Raw genomic sequence first — 19,134 nt, 5'->3', positions numbered from 1 at the left:
TTTTAGGCCCCTCCTGTCTGCAGACCACTGCCAGACAAAGCTATGAACCTTTTGTTACTGTTACCCCCAGTTCAGTTTTATGAGTTTGTGTGCTTGTTACCTGACTACTTTTCCTGCTTGCTGTTTATGTACCTCGTTGGCCGATCCGCATTTCACCTCTGCTTGTTTTCTGATTAAGTCCTGGCCATCCCATTCTGTTCCTCTTCCTCAATTAATGTTTTTGACCCTGCATGACTACTATTCTCTGGAACTGCAGCCTTCCACAGGTATTGATCAACTTGGGCCCTGTGTAATTCCAAATCACTGTATAGGGGTTAAAGGGTTTCAGGGTTCTGGGTGTCCAGCTTGGTGAGTGGCTTGCCTCTAGCCTATCCTTTACAGCCCATCTGAGTGTGTCGATCCAGGCAGGCGTTACACCGTGCCCTGGTCAGAAGGCCATGTAGGCCGGGATAGTGTTTTAAAAATTGCTGGACAACCAGGTTCAACACGTGAGCCATACAAGGTACGTGTGCCACATTGCCCTGAAGAAGGGTCGCAGACTGGTTTGCATCATTGTCGCACCCGACCTTCCCTGGCTGCTGGTTGAGTGGAGACAACCATTGATGAAACTCGGTCTTACTCTCCAGAGCTAACCGTCCACAATTCCTCAGCGGTGTCTCACATTTCCCCTACATTTCAAAGTAAACATTTGACCGCCTGATGGCCTTGAGCTCTGCTGCCAGCATAGTAAGGAGGTGTGTGGGATTCCTTGGGCGCAGTTACAAGGAAGGGTGGACTGACCACACAGGGTTTGAGCCGCGGTGGAGGACCCACACGAGGTTGAGGAGGCAGAAGCAGTGGAGGAACTTGTACATACAGAGGAAGGATTGACACACAAGTCGTGGGGACGGCAAGACTTGTACAGCAAACCCTTCTCCATCTCTCACCATAGTTACCCAGTGCCCAGTCAGCAACATGTAACTCCCCTGTCCATGCTTACTGGTCCAAGTATCTGTGGTGAAATGCACCCTGTCGCACACAGAGTTTCTCAAGGAATCGGTGAGGTTGTGTGCGACCTACTGTGGTAGCGCTGGCACGCCTTTCTTGGAGAAGGAGTGACGACTGGCCATTGGCTCTTGGGGCACTGCAATGGGCATAAGGTCTCGAAAATCCTCGGTCTCAAAAGGGTAAAGGGTAAAGGCAGCCTTTCTGTTGCCAACAAGTCAAGTTGCAGATGATGAAACTCAACCTCTTAGGCATGTCATGCCCTTCGAAAATCATGTAAAACACAGCGAGGGGACTCCAACCACAGTCTCCCTCGTTTCCACTAATTGGGCCACACACACCCCACTTGACTGGCATCAGTTGACCCCCCTTTTGAAAAAGAAAAAGATGCTTTGCATGAAGCACTCTCAAAAATACGCGTGCCTTTCCCGTCCCCTGGATGACCCAGGGGAAGAAAAGTCCTCTGAGAGCCATGACTTGTTCATCTTGGTTCTTTTAGAAACACAGCGAGGGGACTCCAAACACAGTCTCCCTCGTTGCCACTAATTGTGCCACACACACCCCACTTGACTGGCATCAGTTGACCCCCCTTTTGAAAAAGAAAAAGATGCTTTGCATGAAGCACTCTCAAAAATACGCGTGCCTTTCCCGTCCCCTGGCTGACCCAGGGGAAGAAAAGTCCTCTGAGAGCCATGACTTGTTCATCTTGGTTCTTTTAGAAACACAGTGAGGGGACTCCAACCACAGTCTCCCTCGTTGCCACTAATTGGGCCACACACACCCCACTTGACTGGCATCAGTTTACCCCCCTTTTGAAAAAGAAAAAGATGCTTTGCATGAAGCACTCTCAAAAATACGCGTGCCTTTCCCGTCCCCTGGCTGACCCAGGGGAAGAAAACGCCTCTGAGAGCCATGACTTGTTCATCTTGGTTCTTTTAGAAACACAGCGAGGGGTCTCCAACCACAGTCTCCCTCGTTGCCACTAATTGGGCCACACACACCCCACTTGACTGGCATCAGTTGATGCCCCTTTTCAAAATGAAAAAGATGCTTTGCATGAAGCACTCTCAAAAATACGCGTGCCTTTCGCCTCCCCTGGCTGACCCAGGGGAAGACAAGTCCTCTGAGAGCCATGACTTGTTCATCTTGGTTCTTTTAGAAACACAGCGAGGGGTCTCCAACCACAGTCTCCCTCGTTGCCACTAATTGGGCCACACACACCCCACTTGACTGACATCAGTTGATGCCCCTTTTCAAAATGAAAAAGATGCTTTGCATGAAGCACTCTCAAAAATACGCGTGCTTTTCGCCTCCCCTGGCTGACCCAGGGGAAGAAAAGTCCTCTGAGAGCCATGTCCACATTGTCAGTGGACAGACGCGTGTGCTTATCTGCCAGCAGACCCCCAGCAGCACTGAAGACAGGTTCCGAGAGAACGCTGGCTGCAGGACACGACAAGATCCCCAAGGCGTACGTGGCAATCTCAGGCAATTTATCCAGATTGGAAGCCTAAAATGAGCAGGGCTCAAGTTGCACAGTAATGGCATCGATGTTTCCTTGCATATACTCATATATCTGTGTGTCCTCCTCTTTTTCCTTGTCCAGCTCTTTTGTTTTCGCATGAGTATATGTCCTTGTCACTTTCCCATGTGTTTGTGTTGTGTTGTGAGTTGTTTGTCACCTTTTGGACACCTTTGAGGGTGTTTTCTAGGTGTTTTTATGTGTTTGTGAATGCCTGCCATTGTTTCCTATGCAGTTCGAGTTCGGTTCATCGAACGTTCGACAAATCGAACTCGAACGGGAGCTCCGTTCGGCGAACCGACCTCGAGCCGAACCGCGACCGGTTCGCTCATCTCTAGTCACTGGTCGGCAATTGCAAAGGCAGCTGTCAGCAGTAGATCTTGATTATATGCATGTCAAAATGCATTCAGCATGGCAGAACATTTTACAAACAACCAATAATACTCTCATTGGTAGTATGTCAAGGCGTGTAAGTGCGTGTAAAGGGCTCAGCATAAATGAGTACACCCCATTTGAAAAGTAAGATTTTAATCAATATCTAACTGAACAAAAGAACAATTGTAAAAATGTTGATCCTGTTCCTCTTCACAAATACAAGAGTGGTCATAAATGTGCATTTTGGATCATTGTCATGTTGGAAAAGAGCATGTCTACCATGGGCACAGGGTGATGGCAAATCTTATCTTTCAATATAGAGCAGTACATCTGTGAATTCATGATACTATCAATGAAAAGTAGCTCCCCCAATGCCAACAACATTCATGCAGCCTCACATATGGGCACTGCCACAAACATTTTTTACTGTAGGCACCATGCATTTTCATTCTACTCAACATCTATGCGATGTCATACAGTTTTGATGCCATTCTAAAACATTTATTTTGGTCTCATCACCCAGCATATAGATGCCAAGCAATTTTTATATTTTTCAACATAAACCCTCACAAATTGTAGGTGGGCTTTTGTGTATGAGCTGTAGGAGAGGCTTACAGAGCAAATAATAGCCATGCATTCCATTTTTCTGCAGTGTATGTCATATTGTATTATGGGAACAGTCATCCCAGATTGGCTTGTTACTTGTTTGTTGATTTTCCTCAACCCTTCTTATCAGAAGATGCTCATGTTTAGGTGTTAACTTCCATGGTCGACCTAGACATATCTGGGAAATTATTGCAATTCCATCTTTGTTACATTTTTACATCACTTTTGCTACTGTATTCTGACTGATAAGTGTAGCTTTACAGATCTTCTTGAAGTCTTCACATTTTTGTGTAAATAAGTTTCTGAGATCTTGCGACATTTCTCTTACATGTGGTGTCATTGCTAAAAGCATGAAATGGGAAGGGTTTTCTGTCTTAAAGAAGCACTCCCATCAAAGTTTTTATCCTCTTAATATATTGCAGTCATCATATTATATAGCAGTTTGTACATCCCATTGTTCATTTGCCCTTCTACCCAGTTAATACTTATATATTCTATTACGTCTATGATGTCACATGATTAAAAACTGACTAGCTGAATCTTGACTAGCTCTATGTATAAACAGAATGTTTATTTTCCTGTCATGAGTTACTGCAAAAGTCAATGGCAGGTAGAGTAGGAGAGCAGCTAGGTCATGAGTTGAAGAGGGGAATGATTCATGCATGGTTCCTGTTTTTATATAGAGCAGAAAAAAAGAGAAGAATTTACTGGGTAGAAAAACAAAATAAGCAATTGTAAGTACACAGTGCCATAAAATATGATGATTGCAATATGTTACGAGGATAAAAACTTTGATGGGAGTGCCTCTTTAAGTAATGCCCTTTTATAATCAACTGTCCACTTTACATCTGTTTAATGATTAATTAGACTTACCTGTGGTTAAATTATTGTTAATTAGGTTAATTAGGATTTTGTAGTTTAAACTTTAGCTACTCATTTTTGCAAGATGGACTTAAATGAAATGGTAAATTACATTTTTGGGTGTGCAAAATTTTTTTTTTATTTGTAATTAACGGACCAGTATTTTGTAGTATATTATCCCACAGTGTTCATTCTGAAAGTAAACTAAAGGTTCTCTTAAAAATCTGTTGGGGTGTGGTCATTTATGCTGAACACTGTATGTCTGTTAGTGGATTTCATGCTCGATACTAAATAAATCAAGATGTTTTGAAAATTTTCTTTACATTTTTTTCATCATTTCAAAATCATTAACATATCTTAGTATTGCAATATCAATGTCAAGGAATGTATATTAAGCTATAGCTAAGAAATGTATGACTTCAATAACAAATGTTCTTACTATTTTGTAACTGTTAGGGGTACTTTGCACGTTGCGACATCGCTACTGCGATCTCGTCGGGGTCAAATCGAAAGTGATGCACATCCGGCGCCGGTAACGACGTCGCAACATTGTAAAGCCTAGATGCGCCGATAAACGATCGCAAAAGCGTCGTAAATCAGTGATCTGTGTAGCGTCGGACATTTTCATAATGTCGCACCAATAGGAGATACGATGTTGTTCCTCGTTCCTGCGGCAGCACACATCGCTGTGTGTGAAGCCGCAGGAGCGAGGAACATCTCCTTACCTGCCTCCACCGGCTATGCGGAAGGAAGGAGGTGGGCGGAATGTTTACGTCCCGCTCATCTCCGCTCCTCTGCTTCTACTGGCCGCTTGCCGTGTGACGTCGCTGTGACACCGCACGACTCACCCCATTAGGAAGGAGGCGGGTTGCCGGCCAGAGCGACGTTGCCGGACAGGTAAGTGCGTGTGACGCTGCCGTAGCAATAATGTTCGCTATGGCAGCTATCACAAGATATCGCATGTGCGACGGGTACTATCGCACTCGGCATCGCTAGTATCGGCTAGCGATGTCGCAACGTGCAAAGTATCCCTTAGTCTTATGCTCTTTTTTTTCTATTTGCAGATACAATCATTGAGCCAAAGTTTCCAGACATTATGACATCATTTGGAAATAGCAATATGGCAACGGGCACTATATCGTTGTTTTGTGTCATTTCCAACTATTGGCCACAGAATGCTAAACTTGTATGGCTAAGAAATGGAAATAAGATAGATGAAAAGGAAAGTGAGCTCACATCGATGAAGCAAGATAATGGAATGTATTCTGGAAACAGTTTACTGAATGTGTCTATAGAGAGCTGGAACAAAGACATTTATTTATGTCAGGTCACCCATCAGAACAAAATTGCCACCAAGGATATAGTAAAACCTCAAGGTATGGAGGCTGGTTTCATTTTATACTTCTTTTATAAAATATTCAGGATGTAGAGTACCAGTCATAAGCTTTGACACGTCTGCAATTGTTTTCCTTGTTGTTATTGAAATGTTGCCGATTCAGACTGATGGCAGAAATACCGTCAAGGAGCATATGTGGACACAGGAGTAAAAATACATATGTGAAACAAATCTGACTATATGTTAAACCATAAATTCCTTATAGTACCCTCTATTTACTCTGATGAAAGCTTTACACCCACTTGGCATTCTCTTAAAAAGCTTCATCATTTAGTTACCTAAAATGGTTACCAATGAATAGAGCGTGTCCCATCAAGGGTTCATTTGCGGAATTACCAGCCTTCAGAAGTTTTTACCACCATCAGGTGTGTTTTGCAGAAGCAGTGCTGTTACACTGTTCCATTTACTACCCTGCCTTATTTCACAATATTGAATATCGCAAGAACTACTCAACTAATTAACGAGAAATAACAGTCCATCATCATAATTTTAAGACACGAAGGTCAGTCAGTTTGGAAAATTACTAGAACCTTGAAGGTATCCTCTAAGGCAGTCATGAAAACCATTAATCGCTATGATGAAATTGGCTCTCATACAGACTGGTCCAGGAAAGGAATACCATGTATTACTTTTTCTGCAGGGGATACGTTTATCAGAGTTGCCATTCTCAATAAACTCAAATTGACAGGATTTCAGATAACAGCCCTCATGATTGATGGACAGACATTAAGTAGCAGACACATGTGAACATCATCTGTAGAGAGGAGATGTAAGAAACAGACTTTTATGATTGAATTGCTTCAAAGAAGCCATTACTAAGGACCACAAACAAAGAGAGTCACGTTTGGGACAAGCAACACAAAGCCTAGACATTAGGTCAGTGGAAATCTGTACTTTGGTCTGAGGAGTAAAAATCTGAGATTTTTTTGTACCAACTGCCAAATCTTTGTGACATGCAGAAAAGGTGAGTGAAGGGTTTCTACATGTGTCATGTCCACTGTGAAGCATAGGGAGGAAGTATGATGGTGTGGGGCTTTGCTCGTGACACTGTTGGTGGCTTATTCTATATTCATGGCCCAGTTACCCAGTATTGCTACCATAGCATTCTGGATGACATGCCATCACATCTGGTTTTCACTTAGTCATACCAAAATTTTGTTGCAATAGTACAATAACCTAGAACATACTTCCAAGCTATGATAGGGCTATGTGACTAAAAATTAGATGGATCGAGTGATGCAACATGGGTCATGACCTCCACAATCACCCAAACGTATCCCAATTTAGATGGTTGGGGATGTGTTAAGCCCGCTTTACACGCTGCAATGTATCTTACAATGTGTCGGCGGGGTCACGTCGTAAGTGACGCACATCCGGCATTGTAAGTATATTGCAGTGTGTGACTGGTATCATCGCATACACATCGTACCCGTCTCTAGAATTGCATGTTAGATTGTTCATCGTACCCGGGGTAGCACACATCGCAGTGTGTGACACCCCGGGAACGATGAACATATCTTACCAGCGTCCTGCGGCTCCCGGCCCACAATGCGGAAGGAAGGAGGTGGGCGGGATGTTTATGTCCCGCTTAGCTCTGCCCCTCCGCTTCTATTGGCCGGCTGCCGTGTGACGTCGCTGTGACGCCGAACGTCCCTCCCACTCCAGGAAGTGGACGTTTGCCGCCCACAGCGAGGTTGTATGGAAGGTAAGTATGTGTGACGGGGGTTAATCGTTTGTGCGAAACGTTCAACAAATTGAACGTGCCGCACATACGATGGGGGCGTTGCAAATCGCTTATGAAATCGTACGCGAAATTGCAACGTGTAAAGCAGGCTTTAGACCGCAAAGTGAAGAAAAAGCAGCCAACAAGTGTTCGGAGCCTCTGGAAACTCCTTCAAGACTATTGGAAAACCATTCCAGGTGACAACCTGATAAAGCTTGAGAGATTTCCAGGTGTGTGTACATCCCTCATCAAAGTAAAAGGGGGTACTGTGTGAAATGTATGCATTGTTTTTTGTTTTGTACAGTGTGCGTGTGGTATCCACATTTATAAATACCATTCGCAGAGACTAGAGTTCATAGGAGTACACTTTTCAACAATTACCCAGCAAATGAGCAAAATGCTGCTCATTCATCAGGTGATTGGATTGTTTCTGCAGGTACAAAAATCATTGCCCTTGGTGGCACATCATCCGGAGTAAACAGTAGATGTGCTGCTGATAACATGACACTATAAGGGGACAGAATCTATTCCAATCTGGTTTGTTTCACACATGTTTCTTCACTCTTTGTTTTCACGTGTCCCTTCATGATTTTGTTGCTTTCAGTCTCAATCTACAATGTGTACATTCCAATCAGAACAAGGTATTGTATATGAGAATTTGTAACTATATAAATAGGTTCAAAACCCACACAAACGTACTAGGTTCTGTTCTCTGTAACACTTGGTTTAGATGGTTTTCTGTTGCTTTTTTACAGCAACAACAGGGTAGTCGACTGTAGCATTCTGGCTATGAGCACAAAAGCTTTAGGCTTCTTTTACTTTTCACAATATTTGACTTCTTTAGGGTGTAGATATTATCATGTCTGCCCAGGATTTGAGGCCATGGAATCCATTACAATGTCAGTAAAACTGGATCAGTCAAACCTTCGGACAGGGCCTGAATTTTTTTTTCATTCCTATTTTGATGTTAATGGCTGAAAGCTATATTTCAAGGCTACTCCAAAAGGACAATAAGTTTGCTTTTCAGAAATGGGGAATGCTTTTTAATAGCAGATGTTGCAGAGCAGAGATTCAGATATTTTTAGTTAGCAGTAGTAAAACTGACCATATAATTGAGAAATCTGTTGGCCAAATGCCCCATAACCATGCATGCTCCAATTAGGCGTATGTCGCGGGCGGAGGAGGGGACGCTGCGCTCTCCCTCTGCTCGGGTCCGTCTGCCGCTGCTGCTGCGGCCTCTGCTGCTCGGTGGCTCGAGCGATGTGCCGGATCCCGGGGACTCGAGCGGCGCTCCTCGCCGTTGAGTGAAAAGGGGGATTGGTTTTGGGGATTTATTGTCCGTGACGCCACCCACGGTTGTGGTGATTGTGTGGTCACCACCGCTGCTCTGTATAGGGATCCCGGGAGCGGTGACAGGGAGCAGCTTTGTTGTTATTTCTCCCCTCCGTGGGTAGGGGATTGATTGGCAGGCCGGGTGCGGGGCCTGGTGAGGTGCAGGGTCGCGGGGGGCAGCGCTGTGCCGTACGGCACGGTGGTACTGACTCAGCCTGAGACGTTGACACAGTTCTCGGTAAAACACACGGCTGCAAAGACGGTTCCCACAGACGGCTGCTGTTGCTTTTCCCCGGGAGTTAACGGTGACTGTCTCTTTCCCTGCACCTAGTACTTCTGTTGGTTGCGATGGGTTCCCACCGATAACCCGCTCCCCGACCTGGATATGGGCCGGAGGAGCCCCTCTTTGCCCGCAGACGCTGGCCCTGAGAAACTGGTGCCTTGGCGGTGGCGGTGTCTCTCTCATACGGTTGGACTGTTGCCTTCAATCGGGACTTAGTTGTTTAGAGACCCGGGGGTCCCCTTCACTGACGGATTTGGCAAATGCACGGCGACTCCTAGCCTTGCTGGGATCCGAAAGGCCCCTGCCAATGGTGCTGGCTTCTCCTTGTGTACCGGTCCGGTACCGCCGGGCCACCACCCGTCCTCGGTCCTCACGGCAACTCCGATAGGCCACTCCTGCAGACGGTCACCGCCGTCTGCTAACCTTGCTGTCTCAGTCCGGGGCACAAACCCGGACTAACTTCAGGCTCCTCTTTTACTACTTTCCTAGCTTAAATCTAACTCCTTTCTCTTCCTCCTCCAAAACTTATCTGCCAGTTTTCCCTCCTCCAGGATTGTGAACTCCTTGGTGGGTGGAGACCAACCGCCTGGCTCCACCCCCTGGTGTGGACATCAGCCCCTGGAGGAAGGCAACAAGGGTTTCTGGTCTAGCTTAGGTGTACCTAACCGGGGTGTAGGGTGTGGTGATGTCATTACCTGTGACCCCTGGCTGGTCCAGGGCGTCACATTCCCCCTTAGCAAAATGCAGACCGTCCGCGGGCTGCCCGTCCAACACCAGTTTTATTTTTCTTTTAAACTGTAAAAGATAAAAACTCATACAAGTAGAAGAACATCATCCCACAACGGGAGGCACTTTCCTTAAACGTTGCAAACAGTTTCAAATGGTTACGGCTTCCGCTCTCACCCACCCAAGTAACCTGGCCCTGATGCTGCCCCTAAGAAAACAGGCAGCACCCCTTGACCCCAGTCCTGCACCAAGTTACCCGAGCGGGATGTGTCCTTTCCAGGGGACCCACGTCCATGGGGAGCCTCTGGAACCCCCAGAGGGTAGCCACCGGTTCAGGTGGTGGCTGGGCCCCAGCCTGCTCCACTGCGGGCCCTCCCTCCAATCTGACTCTCTGGAGGCGGCAACGGTGGAAGCTGCAACAACAACATTATTTACATTCCACAAGTTTGTGGTTGCCCTGAAAGTTCACGGGCTTGTCCGTAAGGAGTCCCTTACGCAACTTTAAATGGTCCCCACGGGGACAACGGTGCCGGCAACAACCAGTTTAATCAGCAGTGTAGACAATCAGGTTAACTTCGGTTGATCACTCATTTTCCTTTTTAAACTTTAAACACACATGGATGGTCCCAACGGGGACTGTGACAACGGTGCTCCTCTGCCTTTACTCTGACTCTTCTGTGTCTGCTGGGTTCTCTGCCACCAGCATATCAAACATGCAGTGACAGGCTTGCTGTGACATGGGCGCCCGGTATCCATTCCCACCATTACGCGCGGTGTAATAAACTACCGGTTCCCCCACATAGCGGAGACGCTCACTTGCCTCCTCACCTTCAGGGGTGAGCTCAGCACCAGAGCCGGCGTCGCTGGAGTCACCATCACTTGCATCTGCGTCAGGCGGGTTGCCGCCAGCTGCCGCAGCCTCCTGGTCTCCAGCATCCTGCACATCAGAACCTTCCGCAGTAGCATGGAGCAGCGGGTCAGGCGAGTTTACACTGAGGCGTCCCGTAAGTAACGGCAAGGGTGATGCATAGGTCGAGACTAGGCCGGGCCCCTCAGCCACAGCGGCCGGTCCTGGTAGGACATAGGGACGTGGGTCACCAGTCGACTCTGTTACATCTGTTCCCCTCCCGTACATCGGGGCAGTTGCAATCAGCATCTCCACCTCATTGGTTCACTGCTCCATCATCCGGAAGATCTGATCCTGTTGACGTTGGTGGAACGCAATCACCCGGGCCTTCATCCATGCTACGGTCCCAGGCTCGGGGTCTGGCGCAATCACTGCCGGGACTTCTGGCACATTTTTGTTAAGGGGCCGCGGTCCTAGCGGTTCCCCCGGGAGTAATTCAGGGACGTCTTGGGCGTCTGCAGCCGGTTGGTCCGCCGGGGCGGATTGGCAGGGTATCGCTACCGGTTGGGCAGGTAGCGGGCCTAGTGGCGGAGCGGCAGCAGCTAACATGGGTAGCGGGGAGAGAGGCAGGGTGAGCGGAGGCAGGCCGGGCTCCTCAGCTTCAATGGCCGATCCCTCGGGAATACAGGGGCGTGGGTCTCTTACCCGCTCCTCCAAATCCTCTTCCACCTCGCGTCTCCGCATAGCAGCCACTACGTCCGCCATGTCGGTCTCCCACTCCTCTAGGAGGAGCTGCATATGGGTTTGCAGACGGTTATTCAACGGGGCAGTCCGGTCTCTCAGCCACATCGCCGTGCCGGGTGCGGGAGCGTCCTCGTTGGCGGTCGGACTGTGCATCTTGGCAATCGAGCCTTCCAGGAACCCAGTATTGCTGCAGAGTCCTGGCGTCTCTGCTTTTATAGCCGCGGCTACATGCGACCAGTCGCGATTTCGTCCCCTTTAGCCTTTTTCCGGCTCCTCCTCTATCGGGGCGGGATTTTGGCCTTCGCACCTCCACTACTCGAGGGGACGCTCGAGCGGGAACTTTTCGCGCCAAAGATGGCGGCTTCTGAAATTTTTCGGCCGGACACCTCCGGCGGTAACAAGGCGCACCTCCACCAGACGGCAGAGCGGTAAGATCCTGTTCATGACGCCAAGTTGTCGCGGGTGGAGGAGGGGACGCTGCGCTCTCCCTCTGCTCGGGTCCGGCTGCCGCTGCTGCTGCGGCCTTCTGCTGCTCGGTTACTCGAGCGATGTGCTGGATCCCGGGGACTCGAGCGGCGCTCCTCGCCCGTGAGTGAAAAGGGGGATTGGTTTTGGGGATTTATTGTCCGTGACACCACCCACGGTTGTGGTGATTGTGTGGACACCACCGCTGCTCTGTATGGAGATCCCGGGAGCGGTGACAGGGAGCAGCTTTGTTGTTATTTCTCCCCTCCGTGGGTAGGGGATTGATTGTCCCGGGGCCCAGTGATGGGGTAGGGATGGATGGCAGGCCGGGTGCGGGGCCTGGTGAGGTGCAGGGTCGCGGGGGGCAGCGCTGTGCCGTACGGCACGGTGGTACTCACTCAGCCTGAGACGTTGACATAGTTCTCGGTAAAACACACGGCTGCAAAGACGGTTCCCACGGACGTCTGCTGTTGCTTTTCCCCGGTAGTTAACGGTGACTGTCTCTTTCCCTGCACCTAGTACTTCTGTTGGTTGCGATGGGTTCCCACCGATAACCCGCTCCCTGACCTGGATATGGGCCGGAGGAGCCCCTCTTTGCCCGCAGTCGCTGGCCCTGAGAAACTGGTGCCTTGGCGGTGGCGGTGTCTCTCTCATACGGTTGGACTGTTGCCTTCAATCGGGACTTAGTTGTTTAGAGACCCGGGGGTCCCCTTCACTGACAGATTTGACAAATTCACGGCGACTCCTAGCCTTGCTGGGATCCGAAAGGCCCCTGCCAATGGTGCTGGCTTCTCCTTGTGTACCGGTCCGGTACCGCCGGGCCACCACCCGTCCACGGTCCTCACGGCAACTCCGATAGGCCACTCCTGCAGACGGTCACCGCCGTCTGCTAACCTTGCTGTCTCAGTCCGGGGCACACACCCGGACCAACTTCAGGCTCCTCTTTTACTACTTTCCTAGCTTCACTCTAACTCCTTTCTTTTCCTCCTCCAAAACTTATCTGCCAGTTTTCCCTCCTCCAGGACTGTGAACTCCTTGGTGGGTGGAGACCAACCGCCTGGCTCCACCCCCTGGTGTGGACATCAGCCCCTGGAGGAAGGCAACAAGGGTTTCTGGTCTAGCTTAGGTGTACCTAATCGGGGTGTAGGGTGTGGTGATGTCATTACCTGTGACCCCTGGCTGGTCCAGGGCGTCACACGTACATATTTATTTGAATAGCTAAAGGACGCACTAAACACATGTTTCTCCAAGCAGAAAAATAGATTGGGTATTCTGAAATTTGACTTGCTTGATGCTTGCTGCTTTTCCTCACTATTGGCCGCCTTCTCACCATAGATGGATTAGAATAAAGCCAATTCAAACTGATGTCTGATTGTTAGTTGATATTTTGTTCTGTTTCTCAGTATAAGATAACACATTTTCTAAACCAAGACAGCCTCTTTAATGTAATTTAGACATGTAATGTATGGCCAGGTTTAAGGGTTTTTCACTACTAAGGATAGGTGGGAGAAAGCTACTTTGTGTGTTTTATACAATTTGTACATGATTGTACATGACAGATGATGACCCCTGTCACTATCATGACACCCTTCGTGTGAATGCTGGAAGAGCACCGACAGTCACAGGAACACAGCATTTCTGATCAGAAGCGATCAGACAGTGTAACCATAAAGTCCCCCAGGGGGACATGTAAAATCAATTAAAAAAAAAAGTTTAAAAAATTTAAATTATTTTAAAAAACTAAAAAAAAAACTAAAAGTTCAAATCACCCCATTGAAAAAAAACATTTTTTAAAAATATACACATATTTGGTATCGCCACATTCAGAAATACCCGATCTATCAAAATGTAAATTCAATTAATCTGATTGGTGAACAGCATGGTGAGAAAAAAAATTCCAAACGCCAAAATTACACTTTTTGGTCGCCGCAACATGCATTAAAATGCAATAACAAGCTATCAAAATATTGCATCAATGCATAAATGGTATAATTAAAAATGTCAGGTCAAGACACAAAAAATAAGCCATCACTGAGCCTCAGATCCTGAAAAATGAGAACGCTACAGGTCTTGGATAATGGCGACAAAAACACTATTCTTTTTTCAGAAATCAAACATCATGGCAACAGTAAAATATGGTAGTGATAGTGTGATGGTCTGGGGCTGTTTTGCTGCTTCAAGACCTGGAAGACTCGCTGTGGTAAATGGAACCATAAATTCTGCTATCAGCCAAAAAATCCTGAAGGAGAATGTCCGTCCATCTGTCCATGACCTCAAGCTAAAGCGCACTTGGGTTATGCCGCAGGACAATGATCCAAAACACACCAGCAAGTCTACCACTGAATGGCTTAAGAAAAAAAAAATTAAGACTGGAGAGGCTTAATCAAAGTCCTGACCTTAATCCGATTGAGAGGCTGTGGAATGACCTTAAAAAGGTGGTTCATGCTCAGAAATGCTCCAAAGTGGCTGAATTACAACAATTCTGCAAAGATGAGTGGGCCAAAATTCCTCAAGAGCGTAGTAAAAGACTCACTGCCAGTTATCGCAAACGTTTGATTGCAGTTGTTGCTGTAATCAACCAGTTATGAGGTTTAGGGGGGCAATTATTCATTCACATAGGGCCCTAAAGGTTTGGATTTCTTTTACCCTTAATAATAAAGACTTTTATTTAGAAACTGCATTTTGTGTTTACTTGTGTTATCTTTGTCTAATATTTAAATTTGTTTGGTGATTTGAAACATTCAAGTGTGACAAACATTTAAAGAATAAAAAATCAGGAAGGCGCAAACACTTTTTCACACCACTGTATGTATAGATCCGTCTAGCAGTACATTGCTCCTCTCCTTCTAGTACATCACTACCTATGGTATGTACATACAATTTTTTTCCTGCAATACATCATTCCTATCATCACCTTTAAAAACATTTTCCTTCTGCAGTACATCACTCCTCTTATGTAAAGTCCCATCCTTCAGTACATCACTCCTCTAAGCCCCTTTATATAAAGACCCATTTTGCAGTACATCACCTATCTCAGCCTCTCTATATACAGCTTCATGCTTTAGTACATCACTGATCTATAGCTAGTCAACCAAAGTTTAGAAAATAAACACCAATATGCAAGACTAATTAAAAACAATGGAGGAGGAGGAACACAGTATATATGTGACGCCCTGGCAAAACCAGGTTGTCACAGAGACTGCACAGATCTTCCAGGTGCATGACTCCATCCTCCTTGGCATACCAACACAAACCCACACCCAGGTACATAACACCAGCTAGCAAAGCCTAGTCACCCCCCACAACAATAGGGACACACCAGTGGGCGGGACCAGGCAGATGGGAGCGCCCACCTAGGGGTCCTGAAGTGTTCTGGGAGGGAACAGGAGAGTTGAAGTTGAGTACGGACAGTTGAGGAGTGAGGAGTGACAGCGGAGTCAGGGGTTGGAGCCCCTGGACTACCAGACGACTGACTAGGTGGCAGATGGCAGACGGGGCCACAGGTGATGGAGATCTGGTCGCAGGAGACCTTAAGTGGACTGGGGCAGGGTTGTAGCCCGCCGGTGCCGACAGCGGGAATCCGGTCCGGAGGCCGTGTACAGTCGGGGTGCCTGGACTCTAGGGTGAGGAAGGTTTCAAGCCCCTTGTCAGTTAGCCAGCCGGGGACAAGATTCCACGTCTTGTCCCACCAGCAAGCCCAGAGAGCGAAACGGAAGCCCAATGCGGGGGATAGGATGTCCGCCAGAACCCACGGGTCAGATTTCGTGGGCCACAGCTCCAAACATACAAAGTTACCGGGAGTGGACTTCTCCGTTTCAAGTGGAGTTGTCCTGTTGAAGACATAAACACTGAGTGCAGGAGGAAGGGACCCATGTTTGCTGTACCATGGTGTGAGACCCGAATACACCCGCCGGAAGTTACCGGTCACTGGCAATTTGGTTTATCACTGGACGCTGTGTGAATTTCTTTGGAACTGTTAGTACACCATTCTTGCCCGGTCCAGCCCTGCATGACACTCTCCGCAGCATTCTTTCCCGTACACCTTGGCCCCGGGACAACACCTCCCCTACTCGTGGAGGGGATACCATCCTGCTGCCCCACTCCATCAGCCCCGGGTGTCCCATATCCAGGCAGCGGCGGTGCTACACACCCTCACCGCAACCCATGGGTAGCGTCACTGACAAACTTTTCCCCTGTAAATATACCCTTTCTACGGTTGTGAGGACAGACGGCCGCACGAGCCCGGGTCCAGCTACCACTCGAGCCACAGTAACGAACCCGGATCTGAGCAGCCCCCTGCAGTGGGCTGGCCCCCGTCCGCTACATATATGTGATGTCATAACAATCTGATATAGAAAAAAAGTATATACTTTAGGCACCATTCACACATTTGTGTCTCCGGTACGTCTGACGTCCATTTTCTCATGTAGCGGGGACCCGGGCACATGTAGACCCATTAAAATAAATGGGTTTGTGCAAACATGCGTGTTTTCCCATGGACCGTGTGGGGCACGTGAGTCTGTGTGCTCCACAAGTAGAAATGTCAATTTTTCTCCGGCAGCACTGGTGTCACATGGTGTCCGTGTGACATCAGTGTGACATGTACTGGAGAAAACCATGTGTCTGTGAAATAAAATGAGTTTCTATACTTACCTGTCGCCAGTGCTGTGGTCTTCGGCATTGCTGTCACTTGCTTACGACCCCCGCTCATTAGACTCATTGCATATGCACTGCACCGAGGATCGGAAGAAGCAGCAGCGTCGGAGACGGCAACACCATGGACAGGTAAGTATAGAAGTTCATGCTGTCCGTGTGATATGTGGATGTCACATGGATAGCACACTGACAGCACACACTGAACATACACACAGACACATGCACACATATACGCACCAGGGGCGTAACTGCAGCGGTCACAGGGGTCGCCATTGTGACCGGGCCCGCAAGGTTAAGGTCCCGTGCTGCAGATCAGCAGCCACTCCTGTCAGTGAGAGAGGAGCTGCGCTATTCCTGCATTTTCAGTAGATGCGGCCGGGCAGCGTGAGCTCTGCCACCTCCAGTCTCTGCATGTGATTTCTGTACAGTGTGCTGCTGGCCTCTGCAGGGGATAGATCAGGTGATGGCAGCAGTGCAGTCTGACGACACATATTTTTGAGGCAGCGCTTACCATGCCTCTCCATCCCAGCAGTGCAGGCATGGCAGTATATACTCTGCCTCCCTTCCCATCGCTCTGTGCAGTCATCGACCAAGTCCGATCGTTTATTTACTTATGTGCGACCATGTGGAGAGGGGTGAGCTGTACAGCAGGAAAGTTTATCTGACCTTCTTTACGTTCTATGTTATCTTAATGTAAACCATGCTGCTTTGGACACTTTGGGATTAGGTGGGAAGGAGGGGATGAGGAGGACAAAGCTGATAAGGTGATGGGGGCCAGCCCACAGACTCAGGCACAATGTGAGTGTGCCGCCCCCGTGCTGGCAGCCTGCCGCTGCTCGGGTCCGGGCCTTCTGGTAGGTGGCTCGAGGGTTTCCAGACCCGGGAGATCCCGCGGGCACTCCAAATGAAAAGGGTTGGGGGGGATGGTGGATGTAGGATGTATATGTACGGGCTGGGCCGTACTAGGGTTGTGATGCCACCCACGGTATGTGGTGAGTTTGGACACCACCGCTGCAGTTACAGGGCACCCGGGGGAGATGTTGTGCAGCAAGTTGTTAACCCCTCCGTGGGCAGGGATGGTGGCCCCGAGACCCGTTGGGGGGTTTTGGTGCAGCAAGATGGGCGACCGCAGGGTGCTGGTGTACTCACTATAGAAGGAAACACATGAGTCTCTGGTAAACCAAGATGGTGGTGGTCGGTGACCGCAGCCGGCTGCGTTCTGGTTCCCCCACCCGGCTGGTGGTCTCTGTCTTTCTCCTGCACCTTTGTGTAATGGTGGACTGCCTGTGCTTGCAACTTCAGAAGTCCGCTCCCGGCTGGATGTTGCCTAAGGAGCCCTTGCCCGCAGACGCTGGCCCGTGGGATCTCTGAGCCCTGGTGGCGGCTTTTTTATCCCCCTCGGTGGGCTGTTGTCTTCTAATATAGCAAGAATCAAGTATCCAGCATCATGGAGAATAGAAAAAATAAAACTAACATTTATTAGTATGGATATAAAAACATACAGACTGTGCAGTGGGCACAGAGGCACAAGTGCAAAAAGGTGGATTTATCCACCTTTTTGCACTTGTGCCTCTGTGCCCACTGCACAGTCTGTATGTTTTTATATCCATACTAATAAATGTTAGTTTTATTTTTTCTATTCTCCATGATGCTGGATACTTGATTCTTGCTATTGTGGCGCCCCTGACCTGGTCAGGCACCACTGAGTACTGCACCCATGCTGGTGACAGTACAAACAGGTAATCCAGAAGGCTGACCGAGGTGTGACTACACAGGCGCATAGTGATCAGGTCTCACACATTTACCTTTGAGAGGACCCCTGGGGATCCCAGGAGGGGGCGAAGCCGGTGCGAAGCCTCCATCTCCACTCAAGGGGTGTGGTAGAGAGCCTGGTTGCTAGGTGACGTAGGCAAGAACAGGAGAGGAGGGAACAGTGAGTCAGTTTAGTGTGCAGCTCAGGGAAAGCAGACGTGAGGAGCAGACCCTGGAGCTGTTGCAGTCTAACAGCGTCCGCGCAGTGACTACTGACGGGGGAGAACGGTCACCTGGCATTGCTGCCCGAAATCCACACACAGCTAAAGAGAGAGCAACGGAGTGGAAAGTAAGGAGACTGTCAGGGTGGTACCAGGCCCGCAGGGGTAACAGGTCCCAGTGCAGGGATAGATTCACCTTTCCCTTGCCAAACCTGCTTGAGGGGGCACTTTACACCCCCAAGACAACACCACAGAGTCCGCAGCCACGTAGCAAAACGAGGGCCCATAGTTCACAGGAGGCAAGCAGCCGGAGTGACCTGGTCCAGGCTACAAGCAAACGGGCCGAAACGAGGGGAGCAGCAACTTCCCTGGGTGACCCCCATAGGGACTGAAAGTCGGGGTTACCACAAACAACAGAGGGCTAAGGAAGGCGAGTCAGTAGCCACCCTCATCAGTCAGCCTGAAGGACACCTGGTTCCAGCCTGGTTCATCCCAGCTACGCCCGGGTTACTCACCCTGCCACCTAATGTGAGTAAAACCCCTGAAAGACATTCTGCTTGTGTTGAGTTATTCTGCGCCTTGTGGTTTCACACACCTACACAGGGCCCTGGGGCTTGCCTCACTCACAGGAGGCTATTACAACT

The 19,134-nt window shown here is 48.7% G+C and overlaps 1 protein-coding gene across 1 annotated transcript in view; it reads left to right on the top strand.

Annotated features, from left to right (window-relative positions):
• LOC142317052 (uncharacterized) overlaps positions 1-19,134 on the top strand; it is a 108,168-nt gene that overhangs the window by 73,169 nt on the left and 15,865 nt on the right. The window contains exon 7 of the mRNA XM_075353022.1: positions 5,410-5,721. Coding sequence (XP_075209137.1) covers positions 5,410-5,721 — 312 coding nt within the window. The remainder of the gene's footprint in view (positions 1-5,409; positions 5,722-19,134) is intronic.

The sequence above is a fragment of the Anomaloglossus baeobatrachus genome, chromosome 1, assembly GCF_048569485.1.
Source record: "Anomaloglossus baeobatrachus isolate aAnoBae1 chromosome 1, aAnoBae1.hap1, whole genome shotgun sequence".
NCBI lineage: Eukaryota > Metazoa > Chordata > Amphibia > Anura > Aromobatidae > Anomaloglossus > Anomaloglossus baeobatrachus.
The sequence above is the reverse complement of the archived record's forward strand: the minus strand, read 5'-3'. Positions and strand labels throughout refer to the sequence as shown.